Source organism: Dreissena polymorpha, chromosome 13, assembly GCF_020536995.1.
Source record: "Dreissena polymorpha isolate Duluth1 chromosome 13, UMN_Dpol_1.0, whole genome shotgun sequence".
Classification (NCBI taxonomy): domain Eukaryota; kingdom Metazoa; phylum Mollusca; class Bivalvia; order Myida; family Dreissenidae; genus Dreissena; species Dreissena polymorpha.
The window spans coordinates 59,912,783-59,937,237 of record NC_068367.1 but is presented as its reverse complement, the minus strand read 5'-3'; the positions used below and the strand labels follow the sequence as shown (position 1 = coordinate 59,937,237).

Genomic DNA, 24,455 nt, shown 5'->3' with positions numbered 1-24,455 from the left:
TGTCCCGTAGCTTTTTATGCTCCCCGAAATATTTTCGGTGGAGCATATAGTTGCCAGTTTGTAGTTCCTTCTGTCACACTTTTTTTGACAGTTTCTCATAGCACCTTCATTTCTTTACCGATCTCTTTCATATTTGGCATGTAGGTACCTTGCATGGACCTCTACCTTTTGATGAGGTTTGAGGTCACTGGGTTCAAGGTCAAGGTCACCGAGGCTAATAATAGATTTTTCCGTCACACTTTTTTAAATCTTCTCATAGCACCTTCATTTCTTTACCGATCTCTTTCATATTTGGCATGTACGTACCTTGCATGGACCTCTAACTTTTGATGAGGTTTGAGGTCACTGGGGTCAAGGTCACTGAAGCTTATAATAGATTTTTTTTAGGTGGTTATTAACACATAGATTGACAAAGCGCATCATCGGGGAGCATCCATCAGTTTCACTGATATTCTTGTTTTTACATGTGTCTGCTGTCCTCAACCCCACCCCACACGCGTTTATGACTGCCAAAATATCCTGCCACTTTTTCGGCTTGTTTGCCTCGGTCACCAATGGCTCTTGCGTTCCCTCCAGCAGGTTCTTGTTCTCGTTATCAATCTCTATAAGCATATCTATCTCCTTTTGGACCACGAATGGCACTGACTCGAATCGTTGCTGTCTTTGTCTTCCATTTTTCACATGTATTTTCGCTTGAATGGTGATGGCAACGGCATCATTGATGACAACTTGCTCCTTGAACACGACGAGTGGTTAGTTTGCGGCTGACGAGCGTCGGTAGACTTCACAGTCAACCGACTACAGTCGGGTTTTGTATTTTTCATTAAACCGGACCCAGAAGTTACAAGTGGGACAGGTCAGCACATGTCAATGGTATGGTGCATGCTGGGACATCATCAAGGGTTTAACCCTGTCCAGCTCGCAAGCTAAGTGAAAATGGCTACATACAACCAGCATAAAATTATTACAACCTGCGAGTAACTCAGTAACTCGCAGTCTCTTCAGGTTTTATGCTGTCTGCTGCTCATCAGTATCTTAGGATTGGAAATGAAGGTTTTAAACTTGAATCTAGTAAAAAAGTAATAAATTGTATTGATTGTCTAGGTGACTAAAACCTTCAAAATAAAAGATTTAAAGGTTTAGCAGTAAAGGTTTAAACAATTAAGGCTGAAAAATGACTGAACCACTGACCCTAGTTGGCCAGCCTCCATCTGTAACACTGACCTGTGCTGACCGCTTGAATAGCCATTTAGAAGGCACTTCTTCATTGAAATACCTGGGAGGCTATAAAGAGCTGATTAGGCCAAAAAAATAATGTTTTGTTCCTTGAAAACATTCTATTATTTTATTTGCCCATAAAATAACATAAACTTATTATGATAAGATGTATTCAAAATATTAACTTTACATTGTTTCATACACATTTAATGAAATACTGAACAACGATGAACAATATGCTATAAAATTTTACAAAAATTGTTCTGATATTTAATCATCCAAGTACTGTACAAATCAGTGATGCTGCAAGACAAAACAGTGCTATCTAGTTAAGCAAGAAATAGCCCACAATGTCCAAATAGGCAAGGTCAAGTTTAAAGCGAGGTTGAGTGGTACCAGTGAATACAGAACATCTTTAAACTAGAACTGAAAACATATCAATGATTTTTAGCAATTTTGTGTTAACCCTTTACCGAACAGAAGCAAATGGAAAATGGCTATTATATGGTTATATGCAAACAGCATAAAACCAGAAGATCCAAATTGCAGTCTAGTCTGTTCAGGTTTTCATGCTGTTTGCTGCTCATCAGTATCTTAGGGTTGGAAATGAAGATTTTAAAACTTGAATCTAGTATAGGTGAGAAAAGTCTTTGATTTAAATTGATTCTCTAAGGGACTAAAAACACGTAAATATGTGGATCTAAGTGGTAAACGGCAAGACTAATTGTAATATCTACTTTGCCAGTCACAGAAGCATCATAAAAGACTCATGGAAAGCTAAACAGATGAATATGACGATCACTGCATTAGTGGGGCATACATTTTGTGCATATTTATCATATCATTTTGAAAACAAACATTTTTCCAGTATCTTTGCTTGTCCTGATATTGCAATCATAAACATTTAAGGCCACTTTATAGGAATGCAATTAATCTGCAGAGAAAAGACCCAGATGAAATATGATTCTGCCTCAGTATCTGTAAAAAATGGTTTAATGTACCCAACAGGTGTCAAAATAACAACAAACTCAAGGTATTTGGTGCAATACTGAATTATCCATCACTAGTTTCAATGCGACACTCGATTCTTTCTGCCACAACCGAAATGTGTCTCAAATACTGTATCCTGAACTTTATACCCAAATGAAGCATATGGCCATCTTTGTGATACCTGCCAAATAAAATCTGGGTCTTATAAGGGCAGACTTTGTCCACTTGAGAGGGTTTAGTTTTCTTCAAGCACCTTTTCTTAACCCTTAAAGCGCTGGAGCCGAATTTTAAAGGCCTTTGCAAACAGTTTGGATCCAGATGAGACCCCACAGAACGTGGCGTCTCATCTGGATCCAAACTGTTTGCTATTCTGATAGTATTCTTTGAAAAAAAATGAAGAAAATGCTTATTTTAGAAATTCAGCAGACGACATTTTAGCAGAAGACAAATTACCCAGCATGCAAAGGGTTAACATCATACCAGAGTATGACCATAATGTATTTAAATGCCTGTATGTGAACAGTTTCATTTGAGTTGCACAAACTTGATAATTGCATGTCTGTTTGGTTACTTTCATAATTGACAAAAGCAGTTTTTGCTGAGATCTATAGTATTGACATTTGAGTTTAATTAACTTGATCATCATACATGTATATCCATTTTGTTACTTTCATCATTAATGACAAAATTTTTACTGAGATTTATTACACTTAATTGTCCCAAATATAAACGCAATTTTTTTTTAGAGTTCTCTAATTGATTAAGAAATCTTACATTTGAAAATTATCATAACCAACTGTTTAGCAAGCAAGGTATGATACTTATTTCATGTAAAACCCTTTCCAATATCAAGTCCATTTGGCGTCAAAAGCATTAACAACAATAATTGAAACATATGTCGCCGGATCAGGATTACATTTAACGATTTCCAGTAAGTTTATTTTTCTCAAAATATTGACCCTTGTTGCAACAGTTTGCAAATAATTAATATTCAAGCCGTGGGCCTTTGGGGGAAACCCGCCTGGCGTGACATCGGAAACTTCATACACAGGACTGTTCATGGGCAGATTGAAATGTGAGTCCCCAGATAATAGTAATTTGTGACATTTGCCGGGACCAATTTTTGCAAATCTGCAATTCAACATGAAATTATTTCTGTCCTCTATCACTTTAGCCCTTTGCATGCTGGGAAATTTGTTGTCAGCTAAAATGTCGTCTGCTGAATTTCTAAAATGAGCATTTTCTTAGATTTTTTTCAAAGAATACTATCAGAATAGCAAACAGTTTGGATCCTGATGAGACGCCACGTTCTGTGGCGTCTCATCTGGATCCAAGCTGTTTGCAAAGGCCTTCAAAACTCGGTTCCAGCACTGAAAACGTTAGACCTCACATAAATATCACTTACAAAACATTTTTTCTTTAGTTTTCTACATGCAGGCTATTACCATGAGATTTTGCAATTATTATTATTATAATTGTCGTTGTTGTTGATGATCATGATGTCATCATATTGCTTCTTGGTCATTTAATTTGTATTTAAGTATTCTTGGAAATTACAAAATCACACAATTATGGTAACTATCATTTATTGTTCTATTAATCAATGACAAAAAAAAGTTGTCATCCTCCTTCAACCCCCCTCCCCCCTCCCCGTTGTAAGTATTTATTGAAAAACATAATTCTCAATTTTCATTATTGGTATATGCAATTTTATTATAATCTAATTAATACCAATAGATATGCTTTGCATAAGAAAAATAAACAAAACCAAAGACTCCATGAATACATGTATATTCCGCACCTTCTACAGTTACCCTAATAAAATGAATTCCACTCGAATAAATTATAATTAATAGCTGAATGAAAGTGATGCAAGAAAGTAGTATCTATATATGAATAAAATGTCCACATACATGTGTATAAATGTGTGTGATTAATACATAATTTGTACAATAGACAACACCAATCATGATGTTTTGAAGAAATGATCACTTATTGAGATTGATGATTAAAAGAAAGCTTTTATTGCCTAACTACTTACTACGCAATCATTAACAAAGCCAAGCTATTAACATAATATGATTTATATTGATGAATCAAACAAGTAATGAATCATCAGAGACAATCTTTATTTTATACAACCAAAAACCATTTAACAAAATATTAAAACAACAAGAAATGTGTCCCCACAACACGGATGCCCCCAACTGTAACTTTGTCACTACATAAAAGCATAACTGTGTAAATGCTTTTGAGATATATATCGCCTTTATTTTATTAAACTATTAATTGCTGCATAACAGATGTTCAATATTTAAATTTTGTTGTTTGTTACATAATGTTATCTGCTGCAGTTTGTAGATGTTTTTTTCTGCCAATTCTTTGCATGCAAATAACAGGAATGCACGTATCTTTTTGTCAACTGTAGAAAAAAACACATTTTCTTATACTTACTAGTTTTTGGCCTGGCATGGCCCATGTCGAACTTGGCCTAGAGATCATCTAGATAAAACATATGACCAAGTTTGGTGAAGATCGGATGAAAACTACTTGAATTAGAGAGCGGACACCATGCTGAATGTTTAAAACACACTAAGTGACCCCGTGACCTAGTTTTTGGCCCGGCATGGCCCATGTTCGAACTGGCGTAGACATTACCTAGATACAACTTCTGACCAAGTTTGGGGAAGATTGGATGAAAACTACTTAAATAAGAGAGCGGATACCATGATGAATGTTTGAAACGCACTAAGTGACCCCGTGACCTAGTTTTTGGCCCGGCATGACCCATGTTTGAACTTGGCCTAGACATTATCTAGTACAACTTCTGACCAAGTTTGGTGAATATTGGATGAGAACTACTTGAAATAGAGAGCAGACACGAAAAGTGTGCCGGACAGACAGACAGACAGACAGACAGACAGACAGACAAACAGACAGACCGACAATGCGAAAACTATATGCCGCCCGTTGGGGGCATAAAAAGTCGTGTTCTTACTTCAACTCTTTATTATGTTCACTGTTAGGTGTAAAGGGAGACAAATCAAATTCAACAAATAAATTAACCGTGCTCTGGGAAAACAGGGCTTAATAATAAAATGCATGTAAGTTAAATGCAGTCCCAGATTAGCCTGTGCAGTCTGTATAGGCTAATCAGGGACGACACTTTCTGCCAAATCTGGATTTGGGACTTCCTTTAAATGAAAAATACCATAAAAGCAGAAAGTGTTGTCACTGATTAGCCTGTGTGGACTGCACAAGGTGATCTGGGACGACACCTTAAGAACCTGCATTTAACCCTGTTTTCCCAGAGCAAGGCTCAAATAAGCCTACAATACAATACTAGATTGTAACCTACAATCCAATACTAAATTGTAACCCAGGCAAACACTTTAAAAAAATATTCAGCATCATTGAGCATGCCATCCCAGATAGCCACTAGGGTAATGTACCTCAATCAATTTTAACAATGTATTATTTCATTTAAAATTTATTATCAGACAACCTTACTTTGAATACAACATGATAATCAAGTATTTGTTCTTAAATACTGAACTTAATACAATATTGGCCTGTTTACGAGCAAATCTACTGTGTATGTTATATACCTGAGTGCATGATACCTGTTCATTTATTATAATTAACTGAGTTTCACAGCTAAAACAACTCATATATTCTTCAGTGAAGTTTATAATTAATGGATCATAATGTCTAACTCTGCAATAATAAACTTTTAACTCTGTATATTTAAGTACACTTTTAAGTGTTTTTTAACAATGCTTTAAAATTCAATACTTAAATTTCAAGCATGTTTTATTGATTAATACGCCAGACTGCCGTCACAAACAATAACATAATACTTTCCAATTAAAAACATCGCAACACCATTTTGAGAGGTTTCCTAAAATTGGTTTATAGTTTACCCACTACTTTTTAAGGGGTCATCAATTAAGGTAAACATAATATGATTTTTCTGTTTTAGTGAACATTATCAATGTATGAATCATTAGTAAAAATGAAAAAAACACTGTCAATTTAATTGCATAGTGTTTCCAAATGTTAACTATTTGTAATGGGCATTAAAACGAATTTAATAGCTTAGTATCATGTCTATGAATAGTCATGCTCGAGTCTAACAGTGATAAAAATACCAATAAAGTAATACCTTATATAAAAATATCTAATAAATATTCCACAAATCTTAAATCAAGTTCTGAATAATTTAAACATAACATATTTGCAAAATATACAGCCATATATTATGTTTATGGTTGCTATGGAATTTTAAATATATTGACCTATATTTTTTATCATCAAATTTTCAACAATCTCATCAAAGGTTTCTTGGATAAATGCAAACAAATAAACATGTTGTAAATTTCATAAACACAATAAAACCAAATAGCAAGCATAACTTGGGGAAATTACTACAGCACGTCAATCAAATCAATATTAGAAAAATACATTTTCTGTCAAATAGTTTCCACTTTCATTGTACTGAGACACGAAAATATTATATTTATTACCAAATTTCACATAAACATGAGACTATGCAATGATAAATGTCACACCTTGAAGAAATTGAGGCACAAAAAAAAGAAGACATTCTTCAACAATTCACTATCTAGTCTTATTTAACATCTTCAATAGAAATATTTGATGGTCTGATTACACGCCTCGCTTCACGCCCAAACATAACATCCAAGGTATCTATTTGCAATCCCATTTTAATCCCAACATAAACTCCCCACCCTGCCGAAAAAAATCAAATTTCAATAAATTCTTGAATCCTTCAAAAAAACTTTTTCGAACCACTAAAAACTTTTTGCTAAAAACAGTCCCCACGTAACTTTTTTATATTATTTCTTTTAATCATTTAATGTTATACAACCTTTTGAGTACCAGCAGGTGATATAAATAGGTGAAACTGGTATACATTAGGATGATAAGACAGACGACTTTTTAAAAATGTTTTGGTTGGTTGCACCAATGCCCATGTTAGCAGTGTTTCATTGCAGCTATGGGTGCTAAGGCCCATTCACGGAGCTTGTCGAGCACTGTTGAGCCTGTCGCATACCATAGACGGATAATATTTCGCAGTTCAGTGTCATTTATAATAAATAAACATTGTTGATGGATGCCACATACCAAATCTTATGACACTCTGCGCTGATATCAAATTATGCCCGCCATTTAAGGATCATAGGTCAACGATGAAATAAATACAAGAATTTTACAATCTAGAACACATAACCGCATAATGCATACCAAAATACAGTATCAAGTAATATGAGTGAAATGAGCATGGCAAATTGTACTTAAAAACAGCTACATAACCACCAATGGCAATTTAATAGTGTCATATCCAAATACAACATTGTGTTATAAATCAGGCACTAAAGCCATTTACCTTCAAAACAGAGAGAATTTTAATTAATAGCAAAGTGTGCAGAAATGCGCAAGAGTCACATTAACCTGGGCTTGCTTTCTTGATGTGGGGAAAGGGAATTGTCTTTAATTTTGGGGATAATTATAGAAAAATAACATAGACAAAATTGTGAAAGAGGAAGAAGTTTACCAAAAAAAAGCTTAACATTTGGGGAAATTTTGCATCTGGGTCTGTCTATTTGGGGGCTGGTGCCCTTATAAGGAGGAAAAGGGAGAGAAGGAAAAAAGGTAAAAAGCTATGGCTTCAGAGTTCAGAGATTGAGTAAGGGAGATAACAATGCATTTAAACCAAAGCCAGAGTTACCACTCATGAACATATACTAACATTTCTAGAAACATTCTGAATTATACCATTATTCAGCAATGTAACATTCATTTAACAAAATGATGTTGTATTTTTCAGTATTTTAAACCAATCTGCTGGTACTGTTGGGGGCTCCCTGATGATGTTTTTTTTTGTTAGCTGATTACTCTTTTAGTTAGTTGATTACTCTGATTGTGAACATGGAAACAATAAAAAATAAGCCTGCACTGGAAAAATGGGGCCTAATTCATGTGTGGTTAGTGTCATCCCACATTAGGCTTAGCAGTTTGCACTGGCTAATCAGGGACAACACTTTCTGCATGCACTGGATTATTGTTTAGAAAACTTCCTTTAAATAATCAGGGACAACACTTTCTGCCTGCACTAGATTATTGTTTAGAAAACTTCCTAAAACATCACTATTAGCCTGCGCGGCGGACTGAAAAAGCTAATCTGAGACGATCCTTTACTCAAATGCATTTAAAGCCTGGTTTTCAAAGATTACAGCTCAAATAATAAGATGCCTGTAACATAAATGACAGTCATGAATAGCCAGGGCCCTCAATCTATCAAATCTGCCGCCGAATTTTGGCGGCATGGCAGTCCCCCACCTGAAAAGTACTTTTTTCCCCTTTTGGGGGGGAAAATTCTCCATTTTTTAATAGAAAGATGTGTCTCATGATTATTATATCTCAATTCTATTTCAATTTAATCTTTTCAAACATACTAAATTATGAAAAATGCAATGAATATAGTGCAAACATGTACAAATGTAATAATGAGAGAGTAAGTAAAAAAATCGCCCAAAAAGGGAAACGCCCCGAAAAATTCCCCCTCCTAAGGGCTGCGGACCCCTTCCCCCAAAGTAGTCTGAGGGCGCTGATAGCAATATGTGCAAGCTGTCCACTATATAGGGAAACTTCATACAAAGTTTTATTAAAAGCAGATACAAAATTCCTTTAAAAAAGATATTTGTGTTCCAAGGACATTAACTCCCTGAAAAATCCTTGCAGCGACCTGTCAATATGCTCATATAAACACTCTGAAGATGCTGCCTTAAAAAGTTCATCTAATTCAGGTCGTCAGTTTCTGAAATCTTGCGCAAAACAGAAGTACTTAACTGACAGACAGAAGGATGATCCAGAGTAATGGACGCAATTCTCAGGGCCAACACAACACAAAATACCACTGTTAGTGCATTAACCCTGTGCATGCTGGGAAATTTGTTGTCTGCTAAAATGTTGTCTGCTGAATTTCTAAAATTAGCGTTTTCTTCAAAGAATACTATCAGAATAGCAAACCGTTTGGATACTGATGAGATGCCACATTCTGTGGCGTCTCATCTGGATCCAAACTGTTTGCAAAGGCCTTCAAAATTCGGTTCCAGCACTGGAAGAGTTAATTTGTACCTGCATACAAGGTAGGTAAGTAAACAGCACAAGAAATTCATATTAAAAGCCAGTTTTTCTGAAAATGAATCATTTCTCCAAGACATCATACAACAGTAAAACCAGTAAGATTCTTGGAAAAAACTATTCAAATATCAACAACATTTTAACTATTCTCTAAACTCTTGTGCATCAAAAACAATCTCTGCGGATTTGCGAACCTCATGGTAAGGACAAAATCTCAAACAACTTGAGTGTTTAATAATTTAAAAGGAGAAGTCATAACTTGAAAAGTTATTAAAATACTAATAAAAATGAAATGAAATTTTAGTGTTATATAAATATATATATAAACTTTTACTGCCCTGTGATAAGCTTATAATGTGATTTTACAGGATGTGCATGCAATCCATGAACATTTCTTTAAGGGTCTATTAAGAAAGTGCTCTATCCGATTCATATTAAAAAAAGTGCTTTATCATGCATATATCTCAATAGAAACACAGCTCCTCTTAAATTTTGCATCATAAAACATATAATGCAAAATAAAGAGTCTGTTTTTTTGTCTCCCAGTCTATACTGGGGGACGTATTGTTTTTGTCCTGTCTGTTTGGTTTGTTTGTTGGTTTGCTTGCGTCAAACTTTAACATTGGTCATAACTTTTGCAATATTGAAGATAGCAACTTGATATTTGGTATGCATGTGTATCTCATGAAGCTGCACATTTTGAGTGGTGAAAGGTCAAGGTCATTCTTCAAGGTCAAAGGTCAAATATATGGGGGGACATAGTGTTTCACAAACACATCTTGTTTTGTTATGCAGCACACATTAAGTTTAATGTTGTTTAAACCGAAGCTTTGTAAACTTGCTTCATAGGCAAAAACTTAAAAAATGAAATCTAAACAAATATATTGCAATAAATTGAGTCGTGTTCTGAGAAAACTGGGCATAATGCATGTGTGTAAAGTGTCATCCCAGATAAGCCTATGCAACCCGCACAGGCTAATTAGGGATGACACTTTCCACTTTTATGACAATTTTCGTTTAAATGAAGTCTCTTCTTAGCAAAAATCCAATTTAGGCGGAAAGTGTCGTCCCTGATTAGCCTGTGCAAACTGCACAGGCTAATCTGGGACGACACTTTACGCACATGCATTATGCCCAGTTTTCTCAGAACAGGACTCAATTAATCAACATTCAACAGCTGTACATCATCACATCTGTAAAAGTGAAAAGGCATACATTCATTAAAGTGTCATACTTTTTACTTTCTAATAAAACCAAAATACTGTTATTGTCGTCTATTTATTCATTTTTATTTTTTTAATTAAATGGTTGACTTGAAACTCTTAATGATTAACGCACAGGACCCTGTAAACAACAATTTTTGTTCAGACTTCAAATTGAGATAAAGATTTTACACAGGTCCGGGAGTGAGTGAGGGGTCAGGAATGATAAATAGGTCACATTTCTAGAATGTTATTCAGTATGATTGTTACATACGGGATGCATTGATAATAGCTACCCTAGCATTGTAAACATAAACTTTAATTGATTATATATATTTTTGTTAACAAAGGAATAGTAATCATTATATGGGCACAGATTGCGCAATCCAAGATGCTGGGGCATTGAACCTGCACCATATGGGACAGTTTATGATATGAGCTGCACTCTGGCAAAATGTGACTTAATGCATGCACATCAAGTGACGTCCCAGATAAGCCTGTGCAGTCTGCACAGGCCAATCAGGAACGAAAACACTTTCCTCTTTTATGGAATTTTTCATCTAAAGGAAGTCACTTCTATACCATTATCAAGTCGATCTAGAAAGTTATCTTTCGTGAATAGCCTGTATGAACTACACAGGCTAATCTGTGAGGACACTTTACACACATGCATACAGGCCCCTTTTTTTAACCCTTTCAGCGCTGGAACCGAATTTTAAAGGCCTTTGCAAACAGTTTGGATCCAGATGAGACACCACAGAACATGGCGTCTCATCTGGATCCAAACTGTTAGCTATTCTGATAGTATTTTTTGAAAAAAATCAAAGAAAATGCCAATTTTAGAAATTCAGCAGACAACATTTTAGCAGACGACAAATTTTCCAGCATGCAAAGGGTTAAGAGTGAGGCTCATATACTGAGCCAGTGTGAACTTGTAATACATAGGGAACCTTATATAAATATAGAGCAATGTTGAACATGATTTTGTTGCCACTAATCAGAAGAAAAGGGATCAATTCAAGATAGTTTTGAACAAATGCTAACAATTTACAAAGCCTTGTGAGTTGTTGTTGTTTTTTGTTTGTTGTTGTTTTGTTTCGTTTGTTTGTTGTGTTTTTTGTTGTTGTTTGTTGTGTTTTTGTTTTGTTTTTTGTTTTTATTGGGGGGGGGGGGGGGGGGGGCGGTGAGGAGGGCTGTGAAAAGTCAGTCTATTTTCTCTCTTTTTTTTATTTGAATGTGTTGCCATTGACAGCAAAAAAGGGTAACTATTAAATGTGTAAAACATTTTTTACTTCCTACTTTCTGATGTATATTTTAAGGTAGGTAAACAAAGTATCCAAAAATAATATTTAATCTTCAGGCATCCATAAACTAAATAAGAGCACAATATTTCATCACTATAGTAGTTATTATATAAAACAACAGCAGAATAATTTATACTCAATCAGCATTCACTCAATCACTTAAACCAAACATTGCTTTGCAGGGATGATCTTGGATTGTGAAAAAAAACAAAGACTGTTTCATTATTATGACGTAATATTAAATCCCTAAATCATTAATAACTTTGATTAAAATACAGCGATTCATATGAAAAATGTTCTCCTTAATGTTTAATAATGATATTTAAAAGATTAGAGGTCAAAAAAACAAACGAGCCATTATTTGTGCAAAATATTTATATTTTTACTAAACATCTTCACTATCAAACGATGTCATTAAAGAAAAGTGGCATTTTTTTCCAATCAAAATGACATTACATTGTAAAATGTACTTATTTTTCCATGCATCTTTATTATCAAGAATACGTCACTTCAACAAACTGCAATTTTGTCAATTAAAATGCAATTAAAATGTTAATCAAACCTGTGGTAGATTGGCCAATAGGAACGTCTGCCTCTTCATGAACTCGTTGATGTCTCCAATGGTGACCGACATTTGGGATGCTAGGTCTCACAGCAGCAGACAACAAAAAACACAGAAGACGACTTCAAGAAACAGCAGAAGACTTTCAAAATCAACAGCAGCAGACGACTTCAAGAAACTGCAGAAGACTTTAAGCTGAACAGCAGACTCTTTCAAGAAACAGCAGAAGACTTTCAAACTTCAAGCAGACAACAGGATGAAGTTCAACAATATACAGTTACAGTTCACAGCAGATGTCTTTGCCCAACACAATTTCTTAAACTATGGTCAAGATGCAAGATACCAAAATGGAACTGTTTTGTATATGACACTTAAACTCAGTATACCTGAGACGTAAATGAACCTTCCTCCTTAACCACAGTATCTTGTCACAGTGTTATTTTATCGCAAGGTATGCAGCCAGCACAGAGTTTAGCTCACCGAGATTTTTTGACAGAATATTATACTTGATATAAATTTCGTACACCGGTGATAAAGTAGGTGGATATTTGATCCGCCTAAGTAGGTATTTTAATACTTTGGCATCAAATTAGATTGTGGAGGGATCATTAAAAAGCATTTGTTACAAGTCTGTTGTTTTTCCTATTTTTCCGATTTAGGTATCTGATTTGTCCCATATTGAATACCGCTATTTGCATTGTTTGCATTGGTTTGCACTCCTATATCACATCAAAGTTAAACAAGAGCAGGCCAGTTTTCTGTTATTGCATCCAACAATTATCACTCAATCATTCGGACTACAATTTATAATATTGAAACAGCTGTGATGGTGTCAGAAATGCACATCCTTGCAAAGCTCACATTGTATAATGCGACTTAGTCGAAAATTAATGGAGAATATTTCCACGCCAGATTTGAAATTTTGTATATGATATCTAACTGCATAATTTTTTTTCAATCAATTACGGATTTTGAATATCCACTTAACTTTGTTAAAAAAAAGAGCCTTCTCTTACATATTACATTCTCACAAAAATCTTTAAAGTAAAAATGCATACACAAAATTGTTGTTTTGACACATGTGTATTTATTATTGCTTTATTGTTATTTTGAAGATGAGATGTGTATCCTTGAAGGGGCCTTTTCACAGATTTTGGCATGTTTTGAAGTTTGTCAGTAAATGCTTTATATTGATAAATGTAAACATTGGATCTAAAAAGCTCCAGTAAAAAATCAAGAATAAAATAAAAAAGGAAAAAAAAGGGATCTTTTCACGGTTTGGTAAATTGACAAAATTGAAAAAAGTTGTTTCAGATTCGCAAATTTTCATTTTAGTTATGATATTTGTGAGGAAACAGCATTACTGAACATTTACCATAGTCCAATATAGCCATTATATGTATCTTTTGATGATTTGAAAACCTAAAAATTATAAAGCGTTGCAACGCGAAACAACGATTGAATAATTTGGAGTTCTGTTGTTGTCGTTTAAATTAACGAAACTACGAAGATTGCTTATATAAGGTATAAAATACTTATCCTGTGTATACCCGGCGGAATAGCCGAGAGGGCTAATGTGTTTTGTAACTTCAGACTAACTCCAGGACTCCAGGGGTCACTGGTTCAAGCCCTTGATTTTTTACTGGAGCTTTTAAGATCCAATGTTTACATTTATCAATATAGAGCATTTAATGACAAACTTCAAAATATGCCAAAATCTGTGAAAAGGCCCCTTTAAGTCGTAAACAAACTGTTCTGTTATTGAGAGTTGAGTCAATGTTCATAGAATTAACAGAGACATGACTTTCAATATACACAAGCTCTTTGCATACCAAATATTAAGTAACATTTCCTCATCTTCTAACTTCACAACTTTATTTTAAGCATGACTAGTGCATAACAAAAATCAAACAGTCATTTTTGTAAACTCTGGGCCCTTTTTGACTTTTAACAAAAATAGTGGCATCATTGTTTGTTTTCACGACTTCATATGATGTTTTATTGTTGTTTTAAGCCATTTTCTTTTGCTTGCTTTCGAAATAAAAACAGAAAAACAAATAAAAAATGTTCGCATAAATATAGTTCTAGGTAAGAGTTGAACAAAGATAAGTTTGTAAGTATCAAGTTTCAATAATTTCCTCCCATGATAAGTTAATATGTTCTGCTCAAAAACATTCAACACTTGCCAAGGCCCGTGGTTTAAGTAATAACCATTAACCCAGTATTTTCTATTTATTTGTATATAACCTTAAGTTTTAATCTACTGATTTACTGATTTTTAATTAACCCTTTGCATGCTGGGAAATTTGTCATCTGCTAAAATGTCGTCTGCTGAATTTCTACAATTAGCATTTCTTCGATTTTTTTTCAAAAAATACTATCAGACTAGCAAACAGTTTGGATCCAGATGAGACGCCATGCTCTGTGGCGTCTCATCTGGATCCAAACTGTTTGCAAAGGCCTTCAAAATTCGGTTCCCGCACTGAAAGGATTAACAATGTCTGTTTATTTTTACTCTTAAACTATTCAGATGAAGAATAAGTACTTATTTTAAGACATATTTAAAACTGTTTTTTTCCCCTCAATATTAAGTTGTTGCGTTTTCTTCTTAAAGAATGTTTCAAATGTAAGTCTACAATAAGAAATAAAAATTTATTATCAACAGAAGAAAAAATACCATAACATGTAAGAAATTTCCAGGTTTTGACAAACCATCGCGAAGATGTCTATCAGTTATATTTCATGTAGGTGTTTAAATGGCGCTCTATACAAACAAACACAATCCTTTAACAGATGAATGTGAAATAAAACCTAATCTAATGGGGAAATAGCAAAAATTTAATAACAAAATATGATTCCGACTTGAGGCGTGCAGATTTGTTTACAAATCCGTATCTAGCTGCGAAATAGCTGTAACCACTTGAAGTTGAAACCCCCTCTTCCAAAATGCCTGGTTATAAAAGTAATAATTGCTTAAAACCAATGGCTTTTAATCACATTGATTTGTGGCATCAGCATTGCTTCTTCAAGTGTCCTCCTATATCTGGTACATTGAAATCCTGCAGAAGATGGCAGTTGGCCTTAGCACCCTGCTCAATTTGTGATACAGATTTTGACAAGATGAAAGTGCATTTTGACAGAACACTTTATTTATATTGAAAGCGCAAGGTACAAACTATTCAAACCTGACACTCAAATGCACCCCAGGTGGCAAATTTAACAGATTTCAGTTTTACTGAAATTATTTCAAGGTGTGCAGTGTCAGAGTAAAATGGAGAGTAAAATAACAGTTTCATGCGAAAATTCATTATTTTATCAGCAAAAGACAATATCGGCAAAATCAATTTTACAACAAGACATGTGTGCTTGATGCACAGATAACCACACATTCCTATGTTCTCTTCAAAATCCACCTATGTCAAAAATAAGCTGTTTAGGGTCAGAGACTGGACTTTTGACCTCTAAGTGTGACTTTGACCTTTGAGGTAATGAGAAGGTTGAAACACACGACACTCAGTCTCATTACGGTGGCGATTTCTGTTCATTTGTTTAAAAAAAGAATGAAAGAATTACAAACCAGATAAGCTGTTTTATGGCCAAGTTTTACTTTTGACCTCTCAATGTGACCTTGATCTTAAACCCTTTGCATGCTGGGATATTTGTTGTCTGCTAAATTGGTGTCTGCTGCATTTCTAAAATCATCATTTTCTTCAATTTTTTCAAAGACCACTATCAGAATAGCAAACAGTTAGGATCCTGATCAGACGCAACGTTTTGTAGCGTCTGATCTTGATCCAAACTGTTTGCAAAGGCCTTTACACATAAGATGCCTACACCCCATGTTGATTATAATGGTAATTTAGTCTAAAATACAATGTTATATACCTGCAAGGCAACAGTCCAGCTAAGCTGTATTTTTGCCCAATTTAAACTTTTGAACTCTCATGAGTGACCTTGACATTTAAGGTAGGAAGGTAATTAACCCTTTGCATGCTGGGAAATTTGTCGTCTGCTAAAATGTAGTCTGCTGAATTTCTAAAATTTGCATTTTCTTTGATTTTTTTTCAAAGAATACTATCAGAATAGCAAACAGTTTGGATCCTGATGAGACGCCATGTTAAGTGGCGTCTAATCTGGATCCAAACTGTTTGCAAAGGCCTTCAAAATTCGGTTCCAGCACTGAAAGGGTTAATGAACACAACCTCAATTTTATGATGAACACATTTTTCAGAAAGTTTAATAATGAGCAGATAAAATATGGTAGAGTTAGAGAGCAGACATCAAAATGTGCCGACAGACTAACAGGCGGACCTTGCAGAAACTATAAGCAAATTCCTTCGAAGGCATACTCAACAAGTGCATCGACTTCCAGAGGTTTTAATCTTTTGTAGCAATTTTCATAGGAGCCTCTTTCTGTGAAAACTGGGCTTAATGCAAGAGCATAAAGTGTCATTCCAATCAATTTTGACACTGGTTTTTACCTGAATAACCAATTAGTGGACATGGGCTTTTGACCTGAATAAATCAATTTTGAAGCTGGCATTGACCTATTTCATCACTATTGACACTGGCTTTGACCTGTTTTATCAATATGGACACTAGTGCAGTGGCTTTTGACATTTTCAATCATACTGGACACTGCTTTTAGACCTGATAAACCAATGTGGACACTAGTGCACTGACTGACTTATGACATTTTCGATCAAACTGGACACTGCTTTTAGACCTGATAAACCAATGTGAACACTAGTGCACTGACTCTTGACATGTTTAATCAAATTGAGCACTGCTGGGCACTGCTTTTAGACCTGATAAACCAATGTGGACAATAGTGCACTGACTCTTGACATGTTTAATCAAACTGAGCACTGCTGGGCTCTGTTTTTAGACCTGTGAACCAATGTGGACTCTAGTGCACTGACTTTTGACATGTTTAATCAAACTGAGCACTGCTGGGCACTGCTTGGCACTGCTTTTAGACCTGATAAACCAATGTGGACAATAGTGCACTGGCTCTTGACATTTTCAATCAAACTGGACACTGCTGAGCACTGCTTTTAGACCTGATAAACCAATGTGGACAATTAGTGCACTGGCTCTTGAGATTTGCAATCAATGTAGACGCTGCTTTTTGACTTGAAAAATTGATTAATGGACACTGGCTTTAAATTGTTTTATCAATTTGGACACAATTTTTTTACCTGAAAAACCAATATGGACTTTCAATCTAGACTATATGGGCATAAAGTTGACTTGAACCCATGCTTCTGACCTAAAATGTATTAACATAGAGACCCATACAAGATTTGTGACCTGCTTTTAGTCCAAAATGTTCCCACAAATGTCAAAAAGCAGCTGCCTTGAAGTTGCCAAATTGTTTATACACACATTTTCCCTTTATCAGTTTGCATTCATAGCATAACCATTACCGCATTACCCTTGTTTTTTCTGACAACCATAGTTTATAGTGATGTGATTAACCAATTTAAATATCAGGCTTTTCATAGAAAAGACTGCCCAGAAAACAATGGGCGTTTATAATATGTCTTATCTCTGTCTCAACTTCACATCAGGCACAGCTATGCTTTGTCAAATTTGGTTTTTGTTCACATCAAATGCGCATGCATGCATTCCATAGGCAAAGTGCACTAACAAGATAGCCTAGGACTATCATGTTCACAGTTATGCCAGAAAAATATGTTAACCCTTTGCATGCTGGGAAATTTGTCGTCTGCAAAAATGTCGTCTGCTGAATTTCTAAAATTAGCATTTTCTTCGATATTTTTTCAAAGAATACTATCAGAATAGCAAACAGTTTGGATCCTGATGAGACGCCACGTTCTGTGGCGTCTCATCTGGATCCAAACTGTTTGCAAAGGCCTTTAAAATTCGGTTCCCGCACTGAAAGGGTTAAACGCAACACCAGAAGATATGGAACAAGTGCATTTCAACATTTCCCTATTATCTGCTGAATTATTTTCCCACAATCACACCCATTGTTGTCCTGTTGCAAACATTCTCTTAGAATCTTAAATCAGAATAAAAAGGTTAGAAGCAATCAGCTAATTGTTTATTTTATTCATGTTTTTCTCATTAAATTTCACTACCGATTGCATTGACAGAGTACAATACATTTGCTATCATTGTACTATTATTTAAAGTTTTTTCCAATCTAAATTATGATTGACTTAATGAAAAAAATCATAAATTAAACACAAAATTGTAACAGAAATGTTATTTTAACCTATGGAAATCAGGGGTTTTTTTGGCCCGATTTTATAGCCGAAATTCGGATATGTTCCCTAACCCAAAAAGTATTCTTTTTTCCCAAAATGTGGCAAAAAATTCCCAATTTCCAAAAAAAAAAAAAAATTTTTTTTTTTTTTTTTAGAAAGAAGTCTTATGTGTATTTTATCTCAATTTTAATTCAATTACATCTAACAAATTATTATATGATTTTTTTCTTTTAATTTTAATGATTATAAAGAGTTAAATCAAATTTAGTATTTCCCTAATCAGTGGACTTTTCGTGTGGAAAAAAGGGCTAATGAATTTATTTTCCCAATTTCATGAAAATGCCGATAAAATTCCCAATTCCAAAGCCATGGGCTATCTACCCAAAAAGTGGGAAAAAAAACCTGGAAATTGTTACAAAAAAGAGACTGAATTTTGATCAGAGTTTTGAAATATTTCAGGTAATGGAGTAAGAAATAACAAGAGTACTGGAGATATTAAGGGGCCTTTTCACGTTTGGGTAAATTGACAAAATTGAAAAAAATTGTTTCAGATTCGCAAATTTTCGTTTTAGTTATGACATTTTATGAGGAAACAGTAATAACGAACATTTAACATGCTCTAAAATAGCCATTATATGCATCTTAAAACGATTTATAATTTGGAGAGTTCTGTTGTTGTCGTTATATTTTGTGAAACTACGAGGATTGCTATACAAAGTATAAAATACATCTGGCTATGTATTCGGAAGAATGGCCGAGTGGTCTAAGTGGTAGACATTTTACTCCAGGACTCCAGGGGTCAGTGGAGGACAAAAAGAATTAACAGAAAAGAAACATATTTTGCCTCCATGTTACAAGATGTACTAAATCACTCCCATACTCAACTGATCAGGTATGAAATTATGAGCACATGTTATTCACAATTTTCAATGCATGAAAATGAAATATGATCTTTCCAAGAAAGTCAGGTCTGATAAAATCTCTACCATGTTATATAAAGCATGCATTTAGAGTGGCAGGGGATTTGTAAAATGTTTGCATGATAGCAAAAATATAACTAGTGCTGAAAATGATGCCCTTTAATATTAATGATGCCTCACAAAATCTGCAGTAAAAATCTCACTCATGAAATATGAGTGTGCTTCCTATTGACATTTCCTTTAAGTTTCATGTTGATACAGTAAATATCAGCTCCACAAATAGAATGAGACTTGCAAAAGTGAAAAAAAATGACAAAAATAACAATGACACTAACAATATTTGCTTAGCCCTATACTGATATCCTGAATGCGCTCGTAATCTTATTGCTTACGAGAGTTTTTCACACTTGCAGAAATAGGTAGAAATCTGCTAGTAATCAATGTAGTAAAATTTTTAAATAAATAGCCATCACAAACTCTGAATAGATTTTGACAAAATATATTCATTAGAATATAAGTTGTTTAAGTTTTATACAAAATAGAAGATGCAAGGGAGACAACACTTGAATAATGAGATCCTTTTAAGTGAAAGCCTTTTGAATGGATTAACTCCCTTAGTAAAAAAAATCCACCACCCCCTAACCGAATTAATATGCACTAAATTTTGAAAATAGCTGCTATTTAATCATGGAAAATGAGTAGGTTAAAATGAATGCATCATTTAGATAAACATGAGTGTATTCTTCAAAGAGTGCCTAACCTACATTGCTTGCATTATATTGGGCATTTAAATCAATAACACATATATATTAAATTTTAATCCCATATGTCGGAAACAGCTCAGCTATTTCACTATTTTATTCCTCCAAAAGTCGCTAGCAAAAGAAATGAGCTAGATAAATGTCATGTTTTCTATGTAAGTTAAAGCAAGCCATACTTTTTAGCCAAGAAACTGAGCCAGAGCACAGCCTGCCCCTACCAGCAAAATTTACAGATCAACCAAAATTGCAGGTCCTGACCACTTAGGTCCATTAATACACCTGGCCTAACAGAATAAATAAATACAATTCAAACCAATTGCCCGCACAATAGATTGATGTAACAATTTCTGGACCACTCACAAGCCACACACCCTGGGTTTCATTCATTCATGCCTCCACAGACCATTACCCTATCTCTTTGCTGCTACATTTTCCTCTTATCATCTCACTTACTTTAGCTGGATTGTAGAATGCTAAACTCTTAGAACATTTATATCTGGACCTGCACTGTTAATTACATTGTTTCAATCATTTTGAGAATGAAGTTGTGAACACAATGCCAGTTTTGTCCAACTGGAATTGTGAATGAAATGGATCCATGAAACCCTGTTTTTTTCCACAAAACCATTACTTTTGTACAATTGTTGGCTGAGTTATAACAATGTTCACATGGTTATCATTGGAAACAAACAATGTTGGTATAATATAAGCATTTTGGCAAGTGTTTCAGCAGGCTTGTCATTTTATCCAATCATAGTTATTGAAAAATCAAACGCATACAAAGTAATTTGATAAGTAATCAATAATACTCGTGATAACCTTGAGTGTTCAGTACCATTATCAATTATCAAATGAAACACTGACATCTTCTATTTATCTATTTCTATGTCAGACAGCTAGAAACAGGACCTAGAATGTGTGGGTCTAGTTTCTATTCACAAAAGTTTCAGGAAAAAAATCATTTCAATCTGAAAATAACAGATACATGAATAATAATTATTTACAACTCTTTATATCACATTGCACGTGATTTATTCCCAAACTTATCCACGATTTATTTACAGATGCCGAGTCTTGATTATTTTCACTTCATAAATGGCAAGGGGCATAAATCTCAGCAGATAAAAATCATCTAATCATTTATCACTCGTCTTCATATCACTTATAATTTGTTATTTATAAGACAATTTCATTTTCCACAAATTACTAGTTTTGATGGAGCAAGTCAACTTTATAATACAGTAGTTGAATTTCTTATTAAGAAGAAAAAATTGATTCACATCAGCATAACAACAATTTTTACTGGCTTGAACTGCATGAAATGAATTTTATTTATTTTGAGATGGTATTTGATTAATGTTCTATTTCAACAGCAAAACTTTACAATTAGCATCATAGAATGCCAAAAATGGGGCACACAAAACACTGTCTTTTTCACATAAACAATAGTATTTTCAGATGTTTACATAAATTGCCAGAGTAAATGATGAAATGCTTTGCTTTTTAACTTTATTTAATTAAAATTTTGTTTGAGAATGAGAAGTAATGAACAACAATAAACATTTTATATAAATTTGATAGAAATTAATCAAAAGATAAATAATAAATAGAAAATTTAAGTAATTCTTTTTTAACCCTTACAGTGCGGGAACCGAGTTGTGAAGGCCTTTGCAAACAGTTTGGATCCAGATGAGACGCCACAGAACGTGGCGTCTCATCTGGATCCAAACTGTTTGCTATTCTGATAGTATTCTTTGAAAAAAAATCGAAGAAAATGCTAATTTAAGAAATTCAGCAGACGACATTTTAGCAGACGACAAATTTCCCAGCATGCAAAGGGTTAAATACAACAAAGCTGTACAATACTTTTTAATCAACATTCTAAGATGTAACTTTAATATTGCATCTGTTTTAATAATCTATGACTAAAACTGTCAATACAAATGTAAACAAGTAATTACCTAGTTAAGGATTCGACAGTTATAATTTCAATTCTTAACATAATAAGTTAATTCTTTTCGAAGCAAAGTGAAAATGGCTATTGAGTAACTCACAGTGTGTTCAGGTTTTATGCTGTTTGCTGCTCATCAGTATCTAAGGGTTGGACATGAAGCCTTTAAAACTTGAATTTAGTAAGAAAGGTATTTAATTAAAGGTAACTTTCCAAGGGACTACAAATGCATCAAAATATGTATTTAAGGGTTAAAGGGTTAACAAATGATATCACCTAGATCTCTAAGAGGTTTGAAAGGATAAACATTTGCATATAACATGACTGTTAACAAATACAATTTTTGATGAGTTGGCAAAACTTGAGTACGATAAGCAGTCTTGGTTACAGAAGGAGATTTTTAAGAAATCATCAACGCCTGTCATAACAAAATAATTTGGCAAATAAGTCCTACTGGAAAAGTAGCCAATTATCATGATGAGGAGCAGCAAAAAATAACAGACCAGTAAAAATATGAGGGCCAAATCTCTTCTCGGAGCAAAACTACTACAAGACAAGCTTTGAGTATCAACATTTAGGCTGCTCTGGCTTTATAAAGACAGGAGTTCACAAATTCAGTTTATGAATGATTTTGATCAGACTGGTGCTAATTAGGGTCTGTACAACATCAATAATTGGGGCAGGGTCTGATAGGAACCAGTCTAATTAAATAATAAATGCATAGGTGCTACAGAATGTTTTGGTAAGAAACATGGATGTATACATGTATGCTCAGCAACATAACATGGCAATTGCTGTTATCGCTGTAGACATGGTTTGAAACAAAAATTTGGTACAAATGTTTCTGCTTTTTAACCCTTTGCATGCTGGGAAATTTGTCGTCTGCTAAAATGTTGTCTGTTGAATTTCTAAAATTAGCATTTTCTTCATTTTTTTTTCCAAAGAATACTATAAGAATAGCAAACAGTTTGAATCCTGATGAGACGCCATGTTCTGTGGCGGCTCATCTGGATCCAAACTGTTTGCAAAGGCCTTCAAAATTCGGTTCCAGCACTGAAAGAGTTAACCCCGGCGAAATGTTGTTCATGATTTCATGAACACTTCAAGCCAATCAAGAACTGTTCATGAACGGTTCTGAAAAAGTTCCTGAGCTTGGTTCATGAACTTTTGGACATAAACTGTTCTTAAGACATGTTCATGAACTGTTTATGAATTATTGTTGAACATTTCAAAGTTCATGAACAGTTCTTCATCTAACCATAAATACTTAGTGATGAACATTTCATGCACAAGTACTTCTAATGTCTTTTCTGAGACAGACTTTAAGGATCCATCATGAATAATTCATGAATTCCTTTGTGCTAGATGTTTCATACATATTTTTGAAAGTAATATTGAAATGTCTAGCATACAAATCTTGTAGATTTGTGAAACCTGTGAAGTTAGTATGAATATGCATAGTACTTTCACCACTGTAAGTTAAAGTTCTTGACCTGTTCTAGAGAATTTTAAGAACATTTGTACAAGAACTGTTCAAGAACTGCCTTCAGGAACACTTCAATAACTTTTTAAGGACCTTTCCTGTTCTTGAACTATTCTTAAACTATTCTTGAACACTTTAAGAACTTTTTTGAACAACATGTTTCCTTCTGATGTTCTTAAACAGGTCTACACAATGTTTTTGAACGTATGATGGACTTTTTAAGAATCCAATATGTTCTTAAAAGGATCTGTCATTGTTCTTGGAAGACTTAAAAGACAAGTTTAAGAACGTTTTAAGGACATCTTATTTCAAGAACAGTTTAAGATGATATCAAGAACTCAAGTACATTGCATTGCTGGTTTTACAAAGAAAGAATATTGTGTGCACAGGAAGTTGAAACGGAAGGCACATGGTTTATGTTATATTTGAAAATGTAAGTCTTTAATAAATTACCAGCTGAACTGATCAGCCATTGGTTCCATTTCAAGTTCTTTGGCACTGTAAGTGTAACCATTTCAGGGAAACCATTGATTAGTAAATGATTCTTGAACTGAAAATGAGACTATTCATAATCTTTTCAATACATGAATTATTCATGAACATATAGTGCAAAGTTGTATTATGAAATTTAAAGAGTATTATCAAACCACTTGTATCTCAG

General features: G+C 34.2%; 1 protein-coding gene across 5 annotated transcripts in view; it reads right to left on the bottom strand.

Moving 5' to 3' along the window:
- LOC127856000 (RNA-binding motif, single-stranded-interacting protein 2-like) overlaps window positions 1-24,455 on the bottom strand; it is a 247,648-nt gene that overhangs the window by 144,260 nt on the left and 78,933 nt on the right. The window contains exon 1 of one of the 5 annotated variants that reach the window (XM_052391945.1): window positions 12,444-12,868. The exons of the other annotated variants lie outside the window; for them this stretch is intronic. Coding sequence (XP_052247905.1) covers window positions 12,444-12,515 — 72 coding nt within the window. The 5' untranslated portion in view covers window positions 12,516-12,868. Of the gene's footprint in view, window positions 1-12,443; window positions 12,869-24,455 lie in introns of those variants that run through there. 5 annotated transcript variants of the gene reach the window in all.